Raw genomic sequence first — 24627 nt, 5'->3', positions numbered from 1 at the left:
ATTTATTTAATGTATTTTCAAAATATAGAAGCAGGAAATATATATTTTTTTATCTCAAATTATTTAAATTTTATATATATATATATAAAACATTCAATTAGAAACTTAAAAATTTTAAATATTGCATTAAATTAATTAATTATTACATATTCAATTTAAAAAATTCTAAATATGAAAATATTTTTATATTGAAACATTAAAAAGCGAAAATTAACAAAATTATAAAAATAAAAGAAGGTAAAAAAGAAAAAGGCAACAAATGAATAAAAATTAAATTAAAAAAAATTAAATTAAATTTGAATTTTATATTCAAAGTAATGAATAATATAAAATTGAAAATTGAAATCGAAAATTGAAAGTGAAACTGAAAATGAAGTTGAAATCAAAAATTGAAAATGAAATTGAAAATTCAAAGTACAATTGAAATTGAAACTTGAAATGAAGTCGAAAATTGAAATTAAAATCGAATAATGAAATTGAAAATTGAAAATAAAATTGGAAACAAAACTGAAACTGAAATTGAAATTGAAAGAAAAAATTGAAATCGAAAAATGAAATTGAAAATTGAAAATGAAGTGGAAAATTGAAATTGAAATTGACATTGAAATCGAAAATTGAAAATGAAATTTAAAATGAAAAATTAGAAATTACAAATTAAAAAATAAAAATAAATTAAATAAAAACCTGAAAAAAACAAAATAAAAACTCAAAATACAAAAAACTGAATAAAGAATAATTATTAATTACATATCGTACTTTGTTTTCACTATTTTCAATATTTGCGCATAATTATTACACAATTAACAAATCGAAAATATTATTCTCCTTATTTCTTGAATTTTATCGCAATTATTCATTTTTCATTTAGTGTCAATAATAACAGGAACCATTAAAATAATATAAACTACGTTTCATATTTTAGTTATGCTAATTTTTAATAACAACATGTTTACTTTAAGTCGAATATTATTTTACATTAATACGCAATCATACTGTATGTTTTCTTCTTCAAACATTATAAAGAAGACACCTGCAAATGTGCTCCTATTTTTTTTTAACATTAATTTACTTTTTTCTGTATGCGCCACTGGCGTCAATTTTTCGATAGATAAGCCAAATAATTATTTCTTCAAATGACTATATACATTGTCTCTTTATGTAAGAAAAATAGAACAAAAAAAAAAAAAGAAAAGAAAAAATAACAAAAGAAAATAAAAACAAAATACAAACGTTCATTGAACAAATGTAACAGGTGTGTTAGAATTTTTCGTTTAAAAATTAATAAACAGCAATTATAAATGCATATCATGCGTAAAAGGAATAAGCGATTCTTCGTGACCTACTGTCTAGGCACCAAGGCTCATTGTAGAAAAAAAAACTTCCTTATGTTTTTTTCATTGACACTGTATAATAAAATTTAACTGATTATCATTAAAAGATAATTAAATATTTTTGTAAAAATTTATTCCAAGCTGTATTCTTTTCTTTTCAAATGTTAATAAATCCTGTATTTTCGAATTTTATTATTTCTAAATTTTATTTACTCATTTATAGTTTGTACGGGTAACAATCAAATTAATATAAAAAAAAATTAATATAAAAATTAATATAATATCAATTATATAAATAAACAAATAAACAAATGAATGAATAAAAGAAATAATGAAAATAATGAAAATAATTAAATAATAGTATAGAATTATTTTCGAGTGCAAAAATTTTTTCATCAAGGCAAATTCACTTTAAATCAGTACGATTCAAATGTTAATTAGCGGAAAAGAACAGATTTTAATCGAAACGAGAGATTAATTTGTAGGTAATTAAAATATTTTTATTCGCAAAAAAAAAAAATTCCCCAGGAAATTATATATAATTTTCTAAGAAACAAAATCACTTCATTCAAGATTGATGGAATATGACTGAATCAGTGTGCGCTATCATCGAGAATCATTTCTATTTTAAAACTTTTATTAATTGTTATCAACAATATTCTAGAGCAAATGAATGAAACATAATTATCAGTTATATATAAATAAATTTTTATGAAAATACGAAATTCATTGTTTCTCTTTTTCCCCTCTATTAAGAAATTAACTATTGATTATTTCACTTATAGATTTTTTTTCAATTTTCGATCAAAGATGCATTTTTTAACAAAAAATATTTTTTTTCAATAAAAAATGTATATTTTGACTAAAAATGTATTTTTCAATAAAAAAATATATTTTTCAATTAAAAAATATATTTTTCAATCAAAAAATATATTTTTCAATCAAAAAGTATATTTTTCAATCAAAAATCTATATTTTTCGATCGAACATCTATTTTTCTAATAAAACCTAAAAGAAATAAAATTTTTTATTATTCTCAAAAATTATTTACAATTCTACAATCAATTTAATGTTAAATTATATATACAATAATTATTTCATTTATTAATTATATAATTAACTGGTAATTCCATTAATTAATTATTTCTTCAGTAATAATAAAAGAAATATTACTTAAAGAAAATTATTTCTTATATTAATCATTTCACTAATTAACTATTTCATTAGACAATTAGTTCTTTAATTAATTATTTCTATAGTTTTCACATCAAAAGGGAGAAAAGAAAACTTTTGGAATAAGAATAGTAAAAAAATTTGAAAATCAGAAGAATATTGGAGTAAATCTCCAATAATAAACAGAACGAAGTTTACGTCGAGAAAATTTGGTGAAATGTTTATAAATAATCACTGACTTATAATTTTTATATATTTATATGTATCAATAATTAATTTACATTCAAAATAGTTACGTACAAAGTAAATTGTCATTGGACCTTGAAAAAAGTTAAGGACAAGTAATGTATGACATAATAACTCAGCGAAGAATCGAGTAAACTTGACATTCAACTGGTTATTGGAAACGTTCCATTTAAATAATTTCTTGTAATTACTGCTCATATTCCTTCAAATCAGAGCACACTATGTTTCATGAATAAATTCAGGAAAAAAATTTCAATTTATAAGTCTTTAAATATTAATATACTTAAAGAAACTTATAGTAAATATCAAAATATAAAGACTTCTAATTTCGGTATACAAGAAATAGAAGAAAAAGAAATCATGAAAAATAATGAAAAACAGTAGAAAATAATAGAAAATAATAAAAAAACAATAAAAAATAATGAAATACAATAATAAATAATAATAGAAAACAATAGAAAATTATAATAAAAAATATTAAAAAAATAAAAATATTAAACAAATATGAAAAAATTATAATAAAAAATAATAAAACATAATAATAAAAAAGATTGAAAAATAATGAACAATAATAATTTGAGCTTAGACTAATGGTTAGTGTTCAAGTCTACAGAGCTGGAAGTTTCGAGTTCGATTCCCAGGAGAGTCAGATATTTTAATTTCAGGTTAATGAATAAATTAAATTCGATATTTGAATAACAAATGTAATAATCAATAACAATAGAAAAGAAAAAAAAATATTAAAAAACAATAATGAAAAATAATAAAAAAGAAGAATAATAAAGTGAATTAATGCTAAAAAATAATAATAATAAATAAAGAAAATATTAAAATAATAATAATAATAAAAAAAATGAAAAGCAATACAACAAAAAATAATTATAAATGTGACAGAAAACATAATTAGCAATTTTGTCACACGAAACGATATAATTATCTCCTAAAAAAAAGTACTTACAATGAAGCAAAATAAATTAATTCGATGTCACGATTTCACAGAAAATTAAAATATATATATATTACGGATCTTTTAATTTTTCACCTGATAAATTTTATCATTGACAGGTGTGTTTAAGAGCAACGTATGAATCACACGCATTAGCTGAAAGTCGATTATTATATTACAAATTTCTTTAATCAAAGAATTCAATTGAAAAACCATTCATTCTCTCCCTATAAATAGAAATTGATATAACAATATTAAAATTAAATCAAATTATTCCCTTCTTTCAATGATAAACAATAAATGCAATACATTAAAATCAAAGGACAAAAAATTGAAAAAGTTTATCAAAAATCTTTTCGTGTATAGAAAAAAAGCACTTCTATATTATATTCAATTTACGTAATTGATTTGCTTTTACAGAAGATCAATTTTTCAAAAAAGAAAAAAAAAGAATAGTAAAACAAAAATTTCTGTGTGGCAATCACGCGAACATTGAATGTTCCACACCTCGAATGAAATAATTCCTCGTTTCAAAGTGTGCGATTTCCATTTAATTCTAAGGTCAATGATTAAGAAAAGGGATATGTTAATTAGTTCCTGGTTTTTCTAAAACTTTATATTATAAACTCACATTGTCGCCAGAGTCCAAGGCAAAAAAAAAGAAGCAAAAACTATCAATTTAATTGAAAACTAGATTACATATTCTTATAAGGATTAATTCAAATGTAATTCGAACTTCCTAGATTAAAAAGGGGTTGGGTAGAAGATAGAGAAATAAAACGAAGTAAAAATAAATAAGCAACAATGAATAAAAAAAAATATTTTATTTTACTATTATTTTTTAATTTATTTCCTTAATTTCTTTAATTCCTTTAATTTCTTTCCAATTTGTTTTATTGGTTCGAAAGAAAAATAATAAAATAAGAAAAATAAATGAAGAAAATAACAAAAGGTAAATAAATAAGTGAAGAATATAATAAAATAACAATAAATGAATAAATAAAGAAAAGAAATAAATGAAGAAAATAACAATAAATGATAAATGAAAAAATAAGAAAATAAGAAAAATAAATGACAAAAATAATAAAATAGAATAAATTGACGACAAAATTTAATTTACCAAGAAAACTGATAAGTATCAACTGAAAATTGTAACAACCAACTAAATTTTGCAATAATAATCAAAATCTGATCAATGAATTTTTTAATTGACAAATATTTTGCAAAAATTTCATCAACGTTATATATTGATTAAATATAAAAAAAGATGATCATCAAACTTAATTTCTTGGAACATCTTATCCGAGAGATAAAAGTTAAAGAACTTTTTTAATTAAAGTTAAGAAGAAAACAAAATTTTTACTCCTGAATTTTTTAGAGAATTACCTATAATGTTTTTCCTTATACGCACATACATGTTTTTCAAAATAGAATTTCCACATTTTTATGACGAGTATAAATAATTTCTAATTTCATAAAGAGGGTTAGTTAGAGTTTGTGTTTAATTAGCATAATAACCTTTACTCAGTGCTCGTTTGATTCAATAACTTAATTACATTAAAAGTTGTATATTTCTAAATATACCATGTAACAAGCAAGCTCACGAAGCTGTAAAAAAAGTGTTCAGTATTAATTTTTTAATAACCAAACATAAGAGCAAACCTAGGTTGAACATAAAAATAGTCTTTATATCAATTTTTAATTAAATTGAAAAAAAAATATTTAATTCTTAGAAATTAGGACTAAAAATAAGGTATAAGAATATAACCATTAAGAAAATAATTGCTGAGAAAAAATTATAATATGCAAAATTTTTAACTACTTTAATTTTTTTTATTACTCTCTTCGTTTTCAATTTTTTAATAGTGTTTTTTTTTAATAATAATTTTTAAAATATTTTTTCTAGTTGCAATTATGTAATAATTCTTTAATAATTATTTATTAATTATTCAATAATTATTTAATAATAATTTTTTAATTGTAGCTTTTTTAATAGTAATTTTTCCTAATAAGCAATTTTTTCTAATAGTATTTTTTCCACTGTAATAATTTATCTAAAAATCATTTTACTAATAGTAATTGTTTATAGTAATTTTTTATTAGCAATCTTTCTTAACAGAAATAATTCCTAGTAATTATTTTAGTAAGAATTTTTTTATGAAATAATTTAATGTTTATAATTGTAATTTTTATGTTCGTTTCTTTATTCTTATGTTTAGTGTACACTGTAAAAATAGTCTTGAAGCATTTTTTCAAAATATAGTTAAAAAATATTTTTCAAAAGTAGTTTAAACAAATAAAATCATATTTTTATAATAAATTTGTTTTACCAAATAAAAAATTTACGAAATTAATTTCCACCAAATGGAAATTTAAACTAATTACTACTTTCAACTTTCGGAGAACAATCTTTTGGTTACTTTAAAACAAGACTATTTTTAGCAGTAAAAACTAAAAATTGTCAATATTTTTTTTTTCTTAAATAAATTTTTTCTCAAATGAAATTATTACCAATATTGACAATATTTTTTTTTGAAATAATTATAAATAAATAAATATTAAAAATTTTACCTGATAGTAACGGCCAAGAGAACAATAATGACTCCAACTAATACCATCGCTATTACGACGCCACATAGCATATACACACTCTCCGATGGAGGGACTGAAAGAAAAAAAGAATTCCAATTATTATCATCCCTTAAAATTTTCGAAAATTACAAAATATACTCAACTACCATACATTACCACAAATTACCATAAATAGTGATAAAAAAAATATACTTAGCTATCTCGACTAAATATCAATAAAGTTTCAATCAAGTTTCATTTGATCCAATTCAGATACTTGAAAATCAAAAATTTTTGTTCTTCCAACAGAAAAATAAATTATATGAGGATTTTGATATTTGATCAAAATAATTTTCTCCCACACGTACCAAACAATTTTCTCGTGATTGGAAAAATTCAATTTTTCCAGTGTCTTATAATAAAAAATATGTAAATTAAAAATAAGTGTAACTGTAAATTTAAATATTATTATTGAATAATAATAATTATTATTATTATTATTGAATAATAATAATTATTATTTAATAATAATTATTATTAGTATCATTTAATAATAATAACTATTATTATTATTAAATTATTTAATTTAATGTAAATTAAATAAGTTAAATTTAAAAAAATGTAATTAAAACAAAAATTCAATAGTTAATAAAAGTGTAATTAAAATAAAAGTGCAATTTGAAATTAAAGTAAAAAGAATTTTTTTTTCCTCAATAATAGTTAACGAAAAATTTCTTTTACTTTTTTCAATATTGATCGTAAACTAGAAATTTTCATTTATATCATACATATCACAAAGCTGTATATTTTGTTTGTGTACAGCTTTTCTATTGCAAATGAGAAATCTTAACCTTGGCAAAACAGTTAGTTATGTGGCAATTTTCTTAAAGAGCAAACATTCCGGATTCAATTAGTGTACAATGTGTGACATAGTTACCAGCTGTCTACTTTTGCAAAAGACCTTTCATGTTTTAATAAATTTCAAGAGACCAAAAAAAAACACACAAAATACATCTTCAATTTAACAAAAATTTCAGAAATTCCAATTTTCATTTCAAATTATATATACATCTCTTTGAAATTATTCATGACAGTGACTTATAAAAAGATAAAATCAAAATTTAGTTGAAATCAACAATAAAATATTTCTTGATCCAAAAAATATTTCATAACCTATTATTAACAAAGTTTGTCTTATTAATTAAATTTTACTATTATTCTTAAAAAGTATTCACAGTTTTTCTAAGGATATAAAATTGAGACAAAAATGTAATCAAAATGTTATATTTCTACAATTTTTATACGTTTTTTGTCTCAATTTGATATCCTTGAAAAAAATGGGTAATTATTAATAATTAACAATTAATTTGTTAATTGAATTGATCACTCGGCAGTATTTAAGAAATTAACAATTAAGTTGTTAATTAATAATTAATACTTATCACGAATAATAATAATAATAATAATAATAATAATAATAATAATAATAATAATAATAATAATAATACATTGAAAAAATTTTATGATTCAAATAAATATCTATTTGATAATAGTCAATTAAACGGATATTTGAATCAAATAAATTTTTTCTTCACTAGATAAAAAAAGTAATTAAATAAAAATATTATTCAATAACTAGTAATAAAAATAATTTATTTATTTCTTTATTCGCTTATTCAAAAATACGAGTAATTTATTCATTTAATATTATATTAACATTTTATGTCAACTAATAAAGCAATAAATACAGTATAGAATCGAGAAATAGTTTGTTTATCTATTAATTCGTCTAATAATTTATTATAGTAATCGCGAAGACACTCTCTGCTTGGAATCGAGACTTTATCTGGGAACTCATAATTAGCATGCACTTGTTGGTACAAAAGATAAAGCTCAACACTTTGTAGATCAATCACATTTATACATATATTGATAGGGGGAAAACCAAGCAGGGAATTTAGCAAAAAAAAAAGAAAAAAATATATAAACTCGATTAGTTAGAAAACTATACATATCATTAAATACGAAAGCCATTCAAACATTGATCCAAACAAAATTTGTAATTCATTATTAATTTTTTTCCTCTACAAACGCACATATAAATGGGCGAAAAAAATTATGATGATAGATACAAACTTAATAGAAACAAACACCATATGACTTTTACGTCACGTATCAGTTTTTTTTTCTACATTTCACTATGTAAAGGTCATTCATTTTCAAGATATTGTATTGTGAATCGTGAAAGATTTATAGGTACAGTGATATTCTACTGTTTACAGTTATCTCTTTGTGATCCAATTGTTTGTGTTTTTTAAGAAACAGGATTTGCGAGAATTTTTTTATTTATAGCGAAAGAAATTCGTTTTCATTTTCTTTTATATACAATTTTGCCAAACTTGACGCTGACAGTGGACTAATTAAAATTTTACTGAATTTTTTATTAATCGACTTTTTATTTAATTAAATTTTTTAATTAATCGAATTTATATTTAACTGAATTCTTTAGTAAAATTTCTATTTAATTGAATTTTTATTAGTACATGGAATTTTTATTTAACTAAATTTCTTGGTCAATTTTTTATTTAATCGAATTTTTTATTTAGTCGATTTTTAGGTTAACTGAATTTTTATACAGTAAAATTTTTATATAAAGGAATTTTTATTTAACTGAATTTTTGAGTCGATTTTTTATTTAATTGAATTTTTATTTTATTGAATTTTTAATTTTTTATCAGTCGAATTTTTATTTGACGGAATTTTTATTTCTTTGGATTTTTATTAAATTTCATAAAATTCGATTCAAAGCTATACTACATACTGAAAATTAAAATTGAATTTCCACTCGATCAAATATTTATCCAAGAGTAAAATTATCATTTAACTGAAATTTTTTATTCCTAACTAATGTTTCCCTTTATTTAATTTTCATAAATGTGAATTAATTATGTTTGAGCGAGAGAGAGAGAGAGAGAGAGAGAGAGAAAAAGAGAGACAAATGAATATAAAATTTACAATTTGTGTCTATAATTATAGATAATAATTAAGATGGAAGTTTTGTTCTTTTTGTAGGAGCTGCATCATTTAGTGCAGGATGCAAGGTAACATTTTCGCATTACACATGTGAACGAGTACAAGCTTGAATAAATATAGATATACATTTTGTATCATGCAAGCAAGGCGTGCAACAAGAATGAGCAATCTACCTCCTATCGCTTTAGATTTGTTGCGAATACACGACAAAATCGAGGACAAAAATTTACGTCGTTTTTTGTGCAATTTTTTTTCTCCTGAACATTCTATATAGAATTTTACTAGAATAATTCCATAGAATTTCTACACGAATTCTAGTAAAAATTTTCCTATTTTTTTATATTTATATTTATATTTATTTATTTATTTTTGTAATTTTTGTTTTCGTTTATTTATATTTACCATTTATTTATTATCGTAATTTGAATTATTATTTTAATAACTGAAACGAAACGATTTTACAGTATCACCATACTTTGTGTACTCTATTCGCTTCATTTCGTTTGTGAGAGAATTTTCATGCCCTCTAGGCGGGAATTTAGTGAACTGTTTTGGCGCGAAATTCAAAATAGAAAAAACCTAACGAATATATTTTAATTATTTTATTATATTATTATAAATTATAATACAATATGCGAGGCAAATTATTTGTTTCAAGTAAATATTTTCTTTATAATAAAGAAATCTATTGTCAAATTCGAAATTTTTTTCGTTCCAATTCGAATTGATTAATAATTAATAATCAAATGATAAAAATTGATGAACTAGTCGAATACAAGTTACAGAATCTACTATAGAAATTTACAATAAATCTACAATAGTAGAGAAGCCAAAGAAATTGAGAAGAAATAAAAAAAAAATCTAGGACTAAAAGAGGAAAGGTTAAAAAATTATGAAGTAATCTTCGCAATTTTTTTTAACCTCTCGTTCCTTTCGTAACCGAACGAAACATTTTTTTCCGCAGAATATAAAACAGAAAAAAAATCTCCATTTCCTTAAAAAAACGAACGATATTACGTATTGACTCTTGATCTTTCAATTGGAGTGCGTGTAAACTCTCTTTTTCTTCAACAAGCACTCTACTTTCCTTACGAACCCTCTTTGGTCTTGACATCATATCGTGATTCAAGCGTCCATGTCCCACATTCAAGATGACAGCCAAAGTGAATGGTGACTAAAGATTTTTTTCCCCCAAGATTCACTTCGAATAATTTATGCATCTGAAAAAGCTTCATAATTATAAACACGCAATCATTATCAAATGAAGATTAATCAAATTTTTTTGCATCCAACCGCAAACCTTTCTTTCGAATAAAAATTCAAGTATAAAATTTTTTCAACTTCTAAAGAAATCTCTTCGACTTTTCTTGATGTATCAATAAAAAAAAAATTTGTCCTCTTTGAAAATTCTTCAATAACGATTCTTATGGACAAAAAGTGAAATTACACTGTGAAAATACACTTTTTTTCTAAACGACAAATAAGGTAATTAGATATTTATCATATGTATCGAATAACTTCGATTTCACTTATACTGCGAACAAGATTTTAGTCACTTGTGCTCTTACGTTAAATGTTAAGTCTGAGAAAGTTTTATGTCTTCACTATTTCTTTCACTCGAAAATTTTTTATTGTAAATTCAAGAATATATTTTGCTTTTCTTTTAGTAATAATTATATAACACAAATTATTATCAAATTATAAAATAATAATTGTTTATTCAGTCGTTTTTTATATAAAGGTAAATAAATAAAAAATAATAATAATGACAATACGATTTCAAAAAATAATAAAAATATTTGAAATTTAACTAAAAAGTAATAATAAAAAATAAATTCTTTGTTTAAAAATATTTCTCTTTTGTTCATTAGAAAATTTTTTAAAAAAATTTTCTAATGAACAAAAGAAAAATATTTTTAAACAAAGAATTTCATTTGTGTTTTTTACGAACACTACAACTCTCTATAAGAATAATGTAGACTATTTTATTCCCTCGAATATAGAAGTTCGAGAAATATTTTTAAATTTAGAACACTTTTCTTGAACATTAAAACAAAAATTATTTTAAAATATTTCCATCAATGTTCGCGACGAGAAAGAACGTTTTTCTCAAAAGTAATTTTCTCGTATTTTTCTCTTTCACTTCCTGAAAACTGTCTTCTTTCTTTAAAGAAAAATCTTCTATTTTTTTTTTTTTTTTATTACAAAAAGCAATATTCTGAGAAACTTTTTTTTTTGTAAAAGAGCTTCTTATAAAGACTCGAGTCTTTATATATACATTTCACCAAAAAGCGCTCTTTAAAATGGTAACAAGTTTATTGCATAAAACTTTCATGAGTGCCTTTAATCAACCATCTGCGAACATTTTGTTTTCAAAATGAAAAAAAAGAAATTAATTCTCAGTTTTCAAAACTCGGATATTTGCAAATTATTTTTAGCGAAAAATGAAACAATTTAGAATTTATTGCATTCTATTTATAAATTCTTTCCATATGTATATGAGACTAGTTTTTCTAAATTGAGTCTCTCGACAAAATGAGTGGGATTTATTATATTTGTTTACATTATCGAAAGTTCTTGAATGTAAAATTTGTTCGCAAAAAAAGATAACACACGTGGGGGAAAAATTGCCATTATACGCATGTGACCAATAATATATATATTGAAAATGTTACCAACCCACGTCATTTAGATTCTCATGAAAGATTTTCAATAAACTTTACTTCGACGAAGCAAAAAATCTATTCTGCAAATTTTCAACACTTTTTTTTTGAATTTTTATAAAGAAAATATTTACGAATGTTTCTCTAAATAGAAATAAATAGAAAGTAACAACTAAAAAGAAAAAGAAGAAAGAAAGAATAGGAAAGAATAGAAGAGAAGAAAGAAAGAAAAGAAAAAAACTTTAAAGAAGAGAAAATTCTACCCAAGTCTCGAGAATTCAAAAATAGATTAAAGCTCATGAGCCAAATCAATATTATTTTCTCGCTTCTCTGAGAACAAAATCAGAAGACAAATCACCTGATTTTTCGAAACGATCAATAATCCAAGTCGCAAATTGAGACGCAAAAATTTTTAAATAAATCTCCTAATTGTAAAATTATACACTTGGAAGTAACTTAGAATTAAAACAATAATCATGGAACATCAAAAACAATATTTATACCCATTTTATATTAATTCTCATTTCTTTCTCAAAAAATTTATCATTTAATACCTTCTGGATGTCATGAGAATGTATTTCGTTGTAAATATCACGAAATTAATAAAAGATTTGTTTGGGTGAAGCCAAAGATTTACAGATAAGAAAACATGCGCCAAAGCAACGTGTATACGTGTAAATATAGCCGATTGCGGAAATCCATTCGAAGAATCTGTTTGGTTGACGTGATATTTTCTTTTTAAGTATATTGGCGAAAGTACAGTCTATATAAACCTGGTGCATTCACTCCTACACGAGAGCTTTTTGTGAAATTATTAAGTTATAAAGGTCAGTAAACGAGAGTCGATAACGAGACACACATCAGAGATCTCCGATTCTTATATACGTTCATATGTATACCAGAAGGCATATAATCTTATCGTTTCTTGCAATAGTGCGCTTGGAAACTATATACACATTTCATAAATTTCGATTAAAATTTCATTAATCTAACACTATATTACTCTTCCTGTTGAATCACACTTTCTACACTATATGCAATATTACGAGAACTACATAAATAACCAGACTTAACGAATTCAACTTTACTTTATTCTTATTAACGAAACATTATGTTCATGTTACATAGTTCTTAAGTAATGGGTTTTTTATTGAAAAAAATAATTACTAGAAGCTAAGGATTTATAATAACAAGAATTTAATGCTTGACATGTAGAATCAGATATTTAAGAAGATTAAGGACTAAGAAGTTATGATTAAGAAGATGCAAAACTTGATGGTTAAGAAAAAGGACTTGATGGTCAAGAAGAAGTACTTGATGGTCAAATAGAAGGACTTTATGATTATTAAGCAGAACCTAATGATAATGTGATGAACAAAATATTTCTGATTCAAAAAATGCAGAAATTTGTGGTTAACAAGAAATAGTTTCTGATTTAGAAGATGCAGAATTTATTGGATAAAAAAAGTAATTTTTGATTAAGTAGATGCAGTACTTGGTGGTTAAGAAGAACCACTTAATGATTATTTAGATGTATTTTATGATTAAGAAGGTGCAAAACCTAATAACTGATAACAAGAACTTGATGACCAACAAGAAGAATTACATGATTAAGAAGATTAAAAACCAAATGATTATCAACGATAACATAATTATTAAGTAGAAAAATTTTATGATTAGGAATATGCAGCACTTAGTGATTCGGAAAATGTACTTTCTGATGCAGAAAAAGCACTTCATAATTATCAAGCAGTTACTAATAATTAATAATAAAAAGAACTCATTAAGTCTTCTTAATCGTGTGGCCCTATCATTAAGTCTTCTTAATGATCATCTTATCAGATAAGGTCAATAAATAATTAAGTATAGGAGAACTTAATAATTAAGAAGAAGAGCCTAATGGTTGGTGAACTTGAACTTATTGGTTCTTAATCAGAGCCTAAATGATGAGGACACAAATTTAATGACTAACAAGCATTAGGACTAAATGTATGAAATGTACTAATAATTAAGAAGAAGCACTAAAGGTTTAAAAAGTACTTAATAATTAAGTTCAAGTACCAAATATTTAAGAAATACTCGATGATTAAGAAGATGACCTTCCTGGAATACCAAGCAGTATCCAACAACTAAAAAGAACCAGAATTAGTTTAATAATCAGAACTTAATGATACCAACAACCAACCAAAAGACCCTAATATCTACAATCCTAAAACAAAATTTATGATTCTAAAAAAACGTTCTGACTCCAGAACACCGAATCTCTAACAACCACAAGATTTTAATCACGAACAAACAAAACTACATCCAAATTTAACTTTCCCATTTATAATTTTGCACATTCATGTAAAACTTAACGATCAACATGAATGATTCTGACATGAAGAAGAAGAAGACATGTCGCACAATAACCGATTCTTGACACAATCATTTGACAATCGTACATCGTTTGGCTGACATTTGTTGGAATGCATTTATTGTATAACAAAAAGAAAGTAATTGCAAGTACAACGTCCAGATCAAGACAAATATATTTATACGTGATATTGCTCATGTTGCGTCTGGATTGAAGCGATGCGTTGACATCGACCTGTTCTAATCTCCTGGTAGTCTCGTATTCCTTCAAAGATAAATGAAACGTTCACCCTGCAACGAAGGCCAAGAAACTTCTTTTGTTCCTCGAGTTCTCAGGAACCTAAGCGCGCTTGGAAAAAAAAGAGTCGTCGTCCTTTCGAGTTCGATGACACAAACGGGACGCAACCAAGGGAGGAATAGAAAAAAGAAGTCAACAAACTGGAAGTTGCTCGACGAACACCTGCCTCGATACTATATGGACAAGAACCTAAAAACCTTTTGCTAGCTTTTCAACCTAATTTTATCCTATTTTTCGATAAACATTTTCACTTATTTTCTAACTCTATTTTCTATTTTCGCTCTTTACTTCTTTGATCTTTCTCTCTCTCTATCTTTCTCTCTTTTTAAATTGGGGTGAGCTGTGTTATATAGTGAGGCGCACGATTTTATCTTTGTGTGAAGTCTGATGCCAGACAAGAAGGAATGAAAAAAAGCAACGCGCCATTGGACCGCATATAGGAGGCCATGTTCTCTCTATTCATTCGGTGAAAAAGGATGTGAAAAAGTGCAGGAAGGATAGTCATTCCATGGTCGGTTATTTTGGCTAAAGCCGCGCGCCATCCGATAATCACCAAGTGGAGTCTGTTGAATATGTGCCTCCTAACGTTTAACAGAGCCGACTAAAGCTTTATAGAGAAACTAAATATGTCTATTTTAGTTTCATCTGTTCGTTACAGACATAATATTTTTCGCTCAACATTTTTGGCGACTCAACAATAACATTTATACACGTTAAAACATCGCGGATAAATATTTTCCATACGTCGATCCACTGGCGTTCAACGACTCAAAATTTATCTCTCCCATCATCCACTTTTCCACCATCCACCAAAAACACATGTTATATGCTTTTAGAGTATTCTTACAACACTCGATTCAGAAACAACCAATCAAAATTATTAATCATTCGACAAGGGTTATTATTGGTTTTCGGAAAAAAAATAATTCTATGACTTCCGTCTTTGCGTCGACAAAGTAAAAACGAAATTAAATAAGGATTATTTGTAGAATTTATTTTGTCATTCGGATTTTCGTCGAGGGATGTTTTGACAAATCTAATACGCACTACATCTGTATCAAGTGGTATTTGAATTTATCCAGTGAAAGTTATTTTAATCAAATCAAGTGGGATCATGTGTTTAAGAAGAGGGTAATTGTACCGACACACATGAACACTCTGAAGAAATTGAACGCAGTACTCCACATTCGCAGTGTCGTTTCCGCATTGGAAAATACGTCATAGTCTAGTTAAATGTTAGACATTGTTCTCACAATTAAACATCAATGGCTACTTTAATTTTTTCCGGGAATTTCTCAGAACATTCTTTCGAACTTTCGATCGTCGATACTTTTCTACTGCTCTTAATTTTTATTCTATTTAAAAACAAATTACTTTATGTTTCTCGAACCATGTTCCTAATATTCTGAACGTTCCACAACATTTCTCCTAATTCTGTACGAAATTTGGGTCATTCAATAAAAATTTGGTTCTCCTTTGACAAAAGTAAAGGTAGACATTAAAGGTAATAGTTTCTTTTACAAAATTTAACATTTCTTTTTTTAAATTTACCACGTCCTTAGGTATATTTTTGATCACAGTTGCTTTGTGCCAAAGACACTTATAATTTCGCGTGACAAAAGATGCGAGAAGGAGGAAAAGATATGACGAAGCATTTCAGCTGCATAAACTGGTAATGCAACGAAATATGTTCAGAAATAATTTAAGAATCATTTCATTTGACACTGGAAGAGAAAAAAAATATTCTAAACCTCAATAATAATTTTTAGCTTAAAAAAACGTATTCTAACAAATTATTGCCCACCAGTCGACATTTATCACTTTTGTTTTTTCCTATATTCTATTTTCATCAATGATGCAACTTCCTTGTGGTAATTTTTCTTTTTCCATATCAAAAGAAAAATCACACATCTTAATTCGAAAAATTACCAAAAGTTTCCAAATTGCATCAGTGTCATTTATTTTTCGATTACGTCAAATTATATAACACTTGTTTTCTGCACGAATCTCTTTCAGTTCGCTATTTTTCAAATGTCACAAATCACTTTTGTTATAATGTAAAATTATAATTTGACTGTCAATTTAAAGACAAAAATCTACAATAAAATACAAATCACTTTATTACAATGCAAAATTATAATCTATCTGTCAGTTTAAAAACAAAATTCTACAATGAAATAGAAAAGAAAAATGTTACAATGTAAAATTATAATTTTTTTGTAAATCTGCAAATAAAATACAAAGTGATTTTTTTCAATGCAAATTTTCGCATATATTTGAAAAGTAAAATAGAAAAATAGAACAGAAACCGCAAAATATTGAAAAAGCCAACGAGTGACAAAACGGATATACAAGCGTCTTAGAAAATAGAAATCTTCAAGAAAAAAAAACACGTGAGAAAGATTCTCATGTCTTTCGTGGAATTTTTCAATGAAAAATATTCATCAATGAAAGAGGGAGAAAAAAAAGAATCACTCACAGATGTGAGTTTTTAGAATTTATTACCGAATACATTAAGAATCGAGAATATTATACCTGCCTCCCAAAAGGAGAAGTCTATTTCATAAAGTCAACTTTTCAGAACATAAATTTTCCCCATATCCATCACACGTACGACTAGCGTTGATTTTAAATTTCCAAAAAGTATTTTTACAATTTTTAGAAAAACAATAAAATTTCTAAAAAAAAAGTGGTTAAATAAATAGAAGAAAAAATTTTTTAATACAGTTTTGATGTTCATATTGTATATTAAATCGATCAAATTTCTAAAGAATGAGCACGTAACCTAGCAACACACCAGACCTGATTTTTTCCTGAATCCCCCTGTGCGTATGTTATGAGCGACTAATGCCTCCCTTTCAAAGATAAATCCTTAATCGAGTTCTGATGACGCTGATGCAGACTTTACAAAAGCTTATGTGACGTGTTTAATGCAAACAAATCCAGATAAACAATTTGCAAAATATTACAGGAATAATTAAGAACGCGCTAAATTTAGAAACTATAATCGGAATAGAATATTAAATATTGCAAACTTTACGTGGAATTCAATCGAGAGTATGAAACTTTACAAAAATAAACTTTATTTCAAATTAACCGAACCCTGATTTATGGGAGGATTATCAAATTATTTGGAAAATTAAACTGAAAAAAAAAGATTCAAATAACGAAGTACTTGTGAATTATTAAATAAATAGTTACTTGAAGCAAATGATTTTTATTCAAATCAAATAATTTTTGTTTCAATCAAATACTTTTTATTTAAATCAAACAATTTTTGTTTATATCAAACAATTTTTGTTTATATGAAATAAGTTTTGTTTAAATAAAATAATTTTTATTCAAGAATTTTAAGCGTTTCATTATTTATTATTATTGTATTTGAACAAATAATATTTTAGTATTTTCAATGACTGAAATAAAAAATTTTCGATACAAATAAATTTTTTAAGGTATTAATTGTATTTCAAAAATCTGGTGCTCTTCTTTATTTTGCAATTTAGTTTTTAGTTTATATTCTGATCACATAAAGGGTCGTTTATTATAATTCAGAAAATTTTTGTAAGCAATTAGATTAAAAAAAAATTAAATAAACAAAATGAAATGGAAACAAAATTAAACAAGGAAATTAAATAAAAATAAATAAATAAATGAAATAAGCAAAATCAAATAAACAAAAAATCAAATAAAGAATCAAATAAAAAAAAATAAATAAATAAATAAATGAAATAAGCAAAAGCAAATAAACAAAAAATCAAATAAAGAATCAAATAAAGAAAGTAAATAAAAAAATTAAATAAATAAAATGAAATTAAAAAGTATCAAACGAAGATAGAAAATAAGAAAATTAAGAGATAAAAAATACGTTACAAAAAGTAAAAATATCAAATAAAATATTAAATAAACAACAATTAAACGAAGAAAAATTAATTAAGCAAAATAAATTTGAAAAAATTAAATAAAGAATTGTATTTAAAAAAAAATACGTTAAAAAAGGTGAATAAAAAATTAAATAAATAAAATTAAATAAAGAATCCAATTAAGAAAGTAAATAAACAAATTAAATAAATAAAAGTGAATGAAAAATATCAAATGAAGAGAGTAAATAAAAAATTAAACAATAAAAATTACGTAGCAAAAAGTAAAAAAAAGGAAAAAAAATGAAATAAACAACAATGAAACGAAGAAAAATTAAATGAAAAAAAAATAAATCAAGAATTGGTTTTAAAAAAATACGTTAAAGAATAAAATAAGAAATTAAATAAGCAAAATTAATTAAAAAAATCAATTAAAGAAAGTAAATAAAAAAATTATCAAAAAAAAATAAACAAAATTAAATGAGAAAATAAAAATAGAGAAATAGATTAAAAAAATGAATTAAAAAACAAAATAAAGAAATTAAATATAAAACTAAACAAAAAAAAAAAATTTTTTTAAATTTTTTTTTTTTTTTTTTTTTTTTTTTTTTTTTTTTATTTAAATTAAATCAAAAAACAAAAATTTATTTTTGTTTTTTATTTAATTTAATAAATTTTCTTTCTCTATAAAGAAGAAAATATATCATTAATTCAAAAATTAGTTATTTTAGTTTTATCCCAAAGCCGAGAATATTAAATTAAAATTAAAAACCGAATTCGGAGCTAATAAATCAACATTTATCGTATAATAAAGATATTTTTTCTATAGAGCCGGAAAAATCCAGTTAAATAATTTTGGTTGGTTTATAATTTTTTTTTTTCATATATCTGAACAGGAAACACGTTTTTCAAGAGAGTAGTTACGAAATATGACTTTGAAAATTAAGTTTGCGATTAGCCGCTTCCAGATGGCGGAGAACATTCAAACATTCGATATATTCATGCATACAACGAAACTAAATAAAATTTCGGAGTTCCGGTTCCCTTGCTTCTTTCAGACACTCGTCAGACAGTCGTCGACCTTGATAATATATTCTTCCGTCCTCTCTCATAGATATTTAAAAAAGAAGACAATTTTCACAAACAATTGAAATTTGGAATTTTCAATTCAAAACTAAAAAAAAATAACTTCTGGAATAAAATTAAAATTCAAGAAATAAAAATTTAATCTTTCAAAATTAACCAAATTCAATTTCTTCCTCTGAAAATTAATTTTCCAAATCTATCAGCAAGAAAATATTTAATTTAATTTAACTCTGAAAATATATGTTTAAATACGAAAATTTTTATTTTCGATGTACTCTTTTCTCGATGGAGAAAAAAAGAAATTTTTTTTTCACCCTCAGAATTCCTTGAGTTGCAAAGCGAATTGTTTTTGAGAGGAAACTTTTTCTTTCCCAACGTGGAAAAATTTTCAAATGCTTTAAAAGAACTTTCCGTCACGAACCACACCCGCTAAAAGCATCAATAGAAGCCAATGTATGATACTTCCTTGTTTTCCCCTATATATGCTTCATTCGACTCGTCTTCTAGCTGACCATGCACATAGCACGTGGTTCATTTTTCAAACGTTTGTTCGTCATAACAAAAATTCTCACGTTAATTGTCACCTATGATTCGGTTTCATTAAACAATTATTTCGAGAAAAAAAAACAAACTTCAATTAAAGTACCAATTATTATTTCCTTCTTTCAGTAAATTTTCTTTTGCAATATAAGTAATGAAAATTTTTTGTAAACAACAGTGCAAAATAATCATATTGGAAAACAATTTAAAACTATTAATTAAATTTTAATTTGACGAAAAATAACAAAAAAGAAAATTACACTTTAATTACGAAGTAACGAATTAAAAAAAAATGACTACATAATTAATTGAAAAATTAGCTAAGTAAGTAATAAACAAAATAATATTAACTACTAAATAACTTTGTAATAATTTACAAGTTTACTAAATAATTAACAACATACATTAAATAACAAATTAACTAAGTGATTAGTAACAATGTAGTGAAATCATTAATTAACAAATTAATTAAATACTTAACTAAATAATTAACAAAATAATATTAACTGTTAATTAACACTGTAATAATTTACAGGTCTACTAAATAATTAACTAATTAATTAGCCAAGTGATTAATTAAATAATGAAAGAAATAATTAAATAAATAATTAACGAAATAATTAAAAAGCAAATTAACTAAGTAATTAATTAACAAGTTAACTAAGTAATAAATTTCCAAGTTAAAAAAATCATTGACTAACAAATTAACAAATTATTTCATTACCAAATTAACTAAATAATTAATTAATAAATTAACTAAACAATTAATTAACAAATTAACTAAGTAATTAAATAAATTAATAAAACTTAACAAGTTAACGAAATAATTAACTAATTATTATTAAAATAACCCAATAATCAACCATCGATAAGCTAAATTATTAATTATTAAGTTTACTAAAGAATAAACAAAATTAACTGATTATTTAACTGAGTAAATTACATACAAGTTTACTAACTACATAATTATTTAAAAAATTCACTAAATAATTAACTGATTAATTAAATAAGTAATTACCTAAATAATTAAAGAAATAATTAATTAACAAATAAACTAAGTAATTAACAAGTTAACTAAGTAATTAATTACTAAGTTAACAAAATCATTACTTAACAAATTAACAAAGTAATTCATTAACAAATTAATTAAATAATTAACTAAATAATTAACAAAATAATATATTAACTGTTAATCAACTCTGTAATAATTTACAGGTCTACTAAATAATTAACTAATTAATTAGCCAAGTAATTAATTAAATAAATAATTAACGAAATAATTGAAAAGCAAATTAACTAAGTAATTAATTAACAAATTAACTGAGTAATTAATTAACAAATTAACTAAGTAATTAATTAACAAATTAACTAAGTAATTAATTAACTAGTTAACTAAGTAATTAATTACTAAGTTAACAAAATCATTTCTTAACAAATTAATTAAGTAATTAATTAACAAATTACCCAATTAATTAATTAACAAGTTAACTAAGTAATTATTTACCTAGTTAACGAAATCATTAATTACCAAATTAAAAATGTAATTAATTAACAAATTATCTAAATAATTAACAATCAATAACAACAAAATATTAATTTTGTTTTTTAATTAATCAACACTGTAATAATTTACAAGTTTACTATATAATTAAATAATTAATTAGCTAAGTAATTAACTAAATATCTAAAGAAATATTTAATTTATTCATTTATTTATTTTTTATTTATTTATTATATATTATTTATTTTATTCTATATTTATTTATATATTTATATAACAAATTAATTAAATAATTAACTATGAATAAACTAAGTTATTGATTATTAAGTTTACTAAATAATGAGCAGAATAAACTAATTACTTAACTAAGTAACTAATTATCAAGTTAACGAAATAATTAAATATTAATTATCCACATAGTTAATCACTAAAATAACTAAATAATTAATTAACTGATTAGATAAGTAATTGATGAAATATTTAAATTAACAAAGTAAGTATTAATTAATAAGTTAACTAAGTAATTAATTAGCAAGTTAACTAAGTAATTAATTACTAAGTTAACAAAATCATTTCTTAACAAATTAACTAAATAATAACCAAGAAAAAAATGTAATATTTCTTTAAGAAAGTAAAAAATCGGTTCATTGCTTTGAAGAAGAGGAGGAAAAATAAAAATAGAAAAAAAATTAGATTACAGTGCAATGAAGAGATTCGCCAGACAACACAACTTATGATACTGTGTTTTATTAATAAAACCAAATATAAGAAACATTCATTAATTTCCGTAAAATCTGCATTATATAAACCACAAGATTAGCATTTCTTTTCTGAATTATATTTCATACATGAGTAATTGGTATGTCAACGTTTTTTCATGTAAAAAAAATATCTGACCAGAAGATATTGTGTTCCTGATTCTTTAATATATCATATGATGATGATTATTATGCATTTGTTCAATATCGCAGTTATGCGCGTGCCATAAGACCTCTTTGCCTTTATCAGCGAATCATCTATCAGAGCCATCAGAAAATAAACGGGAATCAAGACCACCTTCATTTTAACATAAATGTTATGATATTTCTTTTAATGTATATAATGATATGCGAATTGAACGAATCATCAAACAGCGTCTATATGTTGGCATAATATTTCTAAGTCGGGGCGTACAAATTTTACACTGTTACATTTTATGTTTATAGAATCTTCTATCGGTACCTAGATTTCTACTCCGGTTATGTTTTCTATGAAAATAGAATATATACGTATATTCTTTAAAAATGAACTTATTTCTTAGAATACCTGCGGGAAATCTTTATAAATAGTAAAACTTATTTTGGAAATTTACTCATTTCTAGTCAATTAATATAGTGCACCAAAAATTGAAAGTCGATATTGGAAAATTACTTATCAGAATAGTGGCAAAATTAAAATAGCAAAATTTTTAAATTTCATTTCCTCGATTTTTTACTTTTTTAGTAAACAATATTAATATTAAAATAGATTTACATTTATTTTTTACATACAATTTACATATAATTGACGTTGAATTATATTTAAAAATAATTAATAAATTAAACTAAATTATAAAATAATTAATATTTAATTCAACCAAAATGGTTCCAAAATAATAATTACAATTAATAAATATTTTTGAATAAACAATTAAATAAAATTACCTTGGAAATTACAATAAAACGTTGAAAAACAGTCGGTGGAAAAAATAAAATAAAAAGTGTAATAAACATAAAAATAAAAAATAGTAATTAACAATTTTAGTTAAGTAAATTTTTTCTAACTCTAAAATAGTTCGTCTATTGGACCAATATTTTATAAAATATTAATTGATTAATTTTCTATTGATTAATTTTCCTCTCTTTATTTATATAAAAGAAAACTTGCAATTGATTAAAAAGTAATGTAACTAATTTTCCAAAATAACAAATTTCTTCCAATGAACTAAATCCAATTTCTGGAACACATTCTAAGGATATATACAAATACTTGAAATTTTATTCAAGAGAATTATCTGACTATATAACAATTCGATAAATTTCATCCATCAGAAATAAAGGATTTTGCGTGGAAATCTAATTTAACTCTTGTATATGTATTTATATACCAAATAAATTGTCCTGAGATGTTGACCATGGACCCGATCGTTGAGAAAATTTAGAAATTTAGACACCCCGCATAACCTTCTTTTTTTCACAAAAAAAAATTATAAATATCGCTAAAATTTATTTTTAGTATAAAAACGTATTTCCACCTTATAGCAAAATTATAATACCTCTCTTAAATACAAATCTATATATACGCACATTTATAATGAACCAAAAGTTTATTGATCCAAGATTCCTAGCTACAGTATCGAAGAGAGTTCATGACCTCTCTCTCTCTCTTAGAAATAAGAAAAAAATAATAGCAAGACAAATTTTCTTTACCATCCGAATGAATATAATACAGGTGTGCAAAAAACAATGTTATTTTTAGAATCTTCTTGTTTGCGTAGGTGTAATTGGGTAATGAGTACGAGTAAACCGAGAATATCAAACAATCAATCCTACACATAATTAACGAAATTTATTTTACTTCTCACAACCCCTTTTTCCTTTAACATTGGAAGAGAAAATTTTCTGTTTTTTTTAAGGTTGTATATACTATTTTTGGACAGGTGTATTTATACCTTTATCATAAACTCAAAAATAGCATTCAATAGGGTATAAATAATCACTCGTCACCTGTCAGGAAAATATGAAGATACGATTTTAATAATCATTTTTCTGTTATCGTCATCATTAATAAAGAGTTTATTAATACCACAAACGTGAAATTAAAAAAACGTGTTCACGTTTTTAGCCAAAAATAACATTTTGTTATTGAAAACAAAAATAATATCCAAGCGATAATTTCAGGAGAACAAATAAAAAAATAATAGTTTTGATCACTATCCTGTTACTTTCTAATTATTATTTATTTTTAATTATTACTAATTAGATGTCACTGATTTTAATGTCTTTTTTT

At 23.5% G+C, this 24627-nt stretch overlaps 1 protein-coding gene across 6 annotated transcripts in view; it reads right to left on the bottom strand.

The window, feature by feature from the left end:
- The window catches only part of LOC122510787, a 171377-nt gene that overhangs the window by 17140 nt on the left and 129610 nt on the right, over positions 1-24627 (bottom strand). For all 6 annotated transcript variants that reach the window (XM_043625697.1, XM_043625681.1, XM_043625687.1 and 3 more), the window contains one exon: positions 6268-6361. In XM_043625697.1, the coding sequence (XP_043481632.1) occupies positions 6268-6361 (94 nt within the window). The remainder of the gene's footprint in view (positions 1-6267; positions 6362-24627) is intronic.

This window comes from Leptopilina heterotoma, unplaced genomic scaffold, assembly GCF_015476425.1.
Source record: "Leptopilina heterotoma isolate Lh14 unplaced genomic scaffold, ASM1547642v1 Lhet_120, whole genome shotgun sequence".
In the NCBI taxonomy this organism is placed as follows: Eukaryota; Metazoa; Arthropoda; class Insecta; order Hymenoptera; family Figitidae; genus Leptopilina; species Leptopilina heterotoma.
The sequence above is the reverse complement of the archived record's forward strand: the minus strand, read 5'-3'. Positions and strand labels throughout refer to the sequence as shown.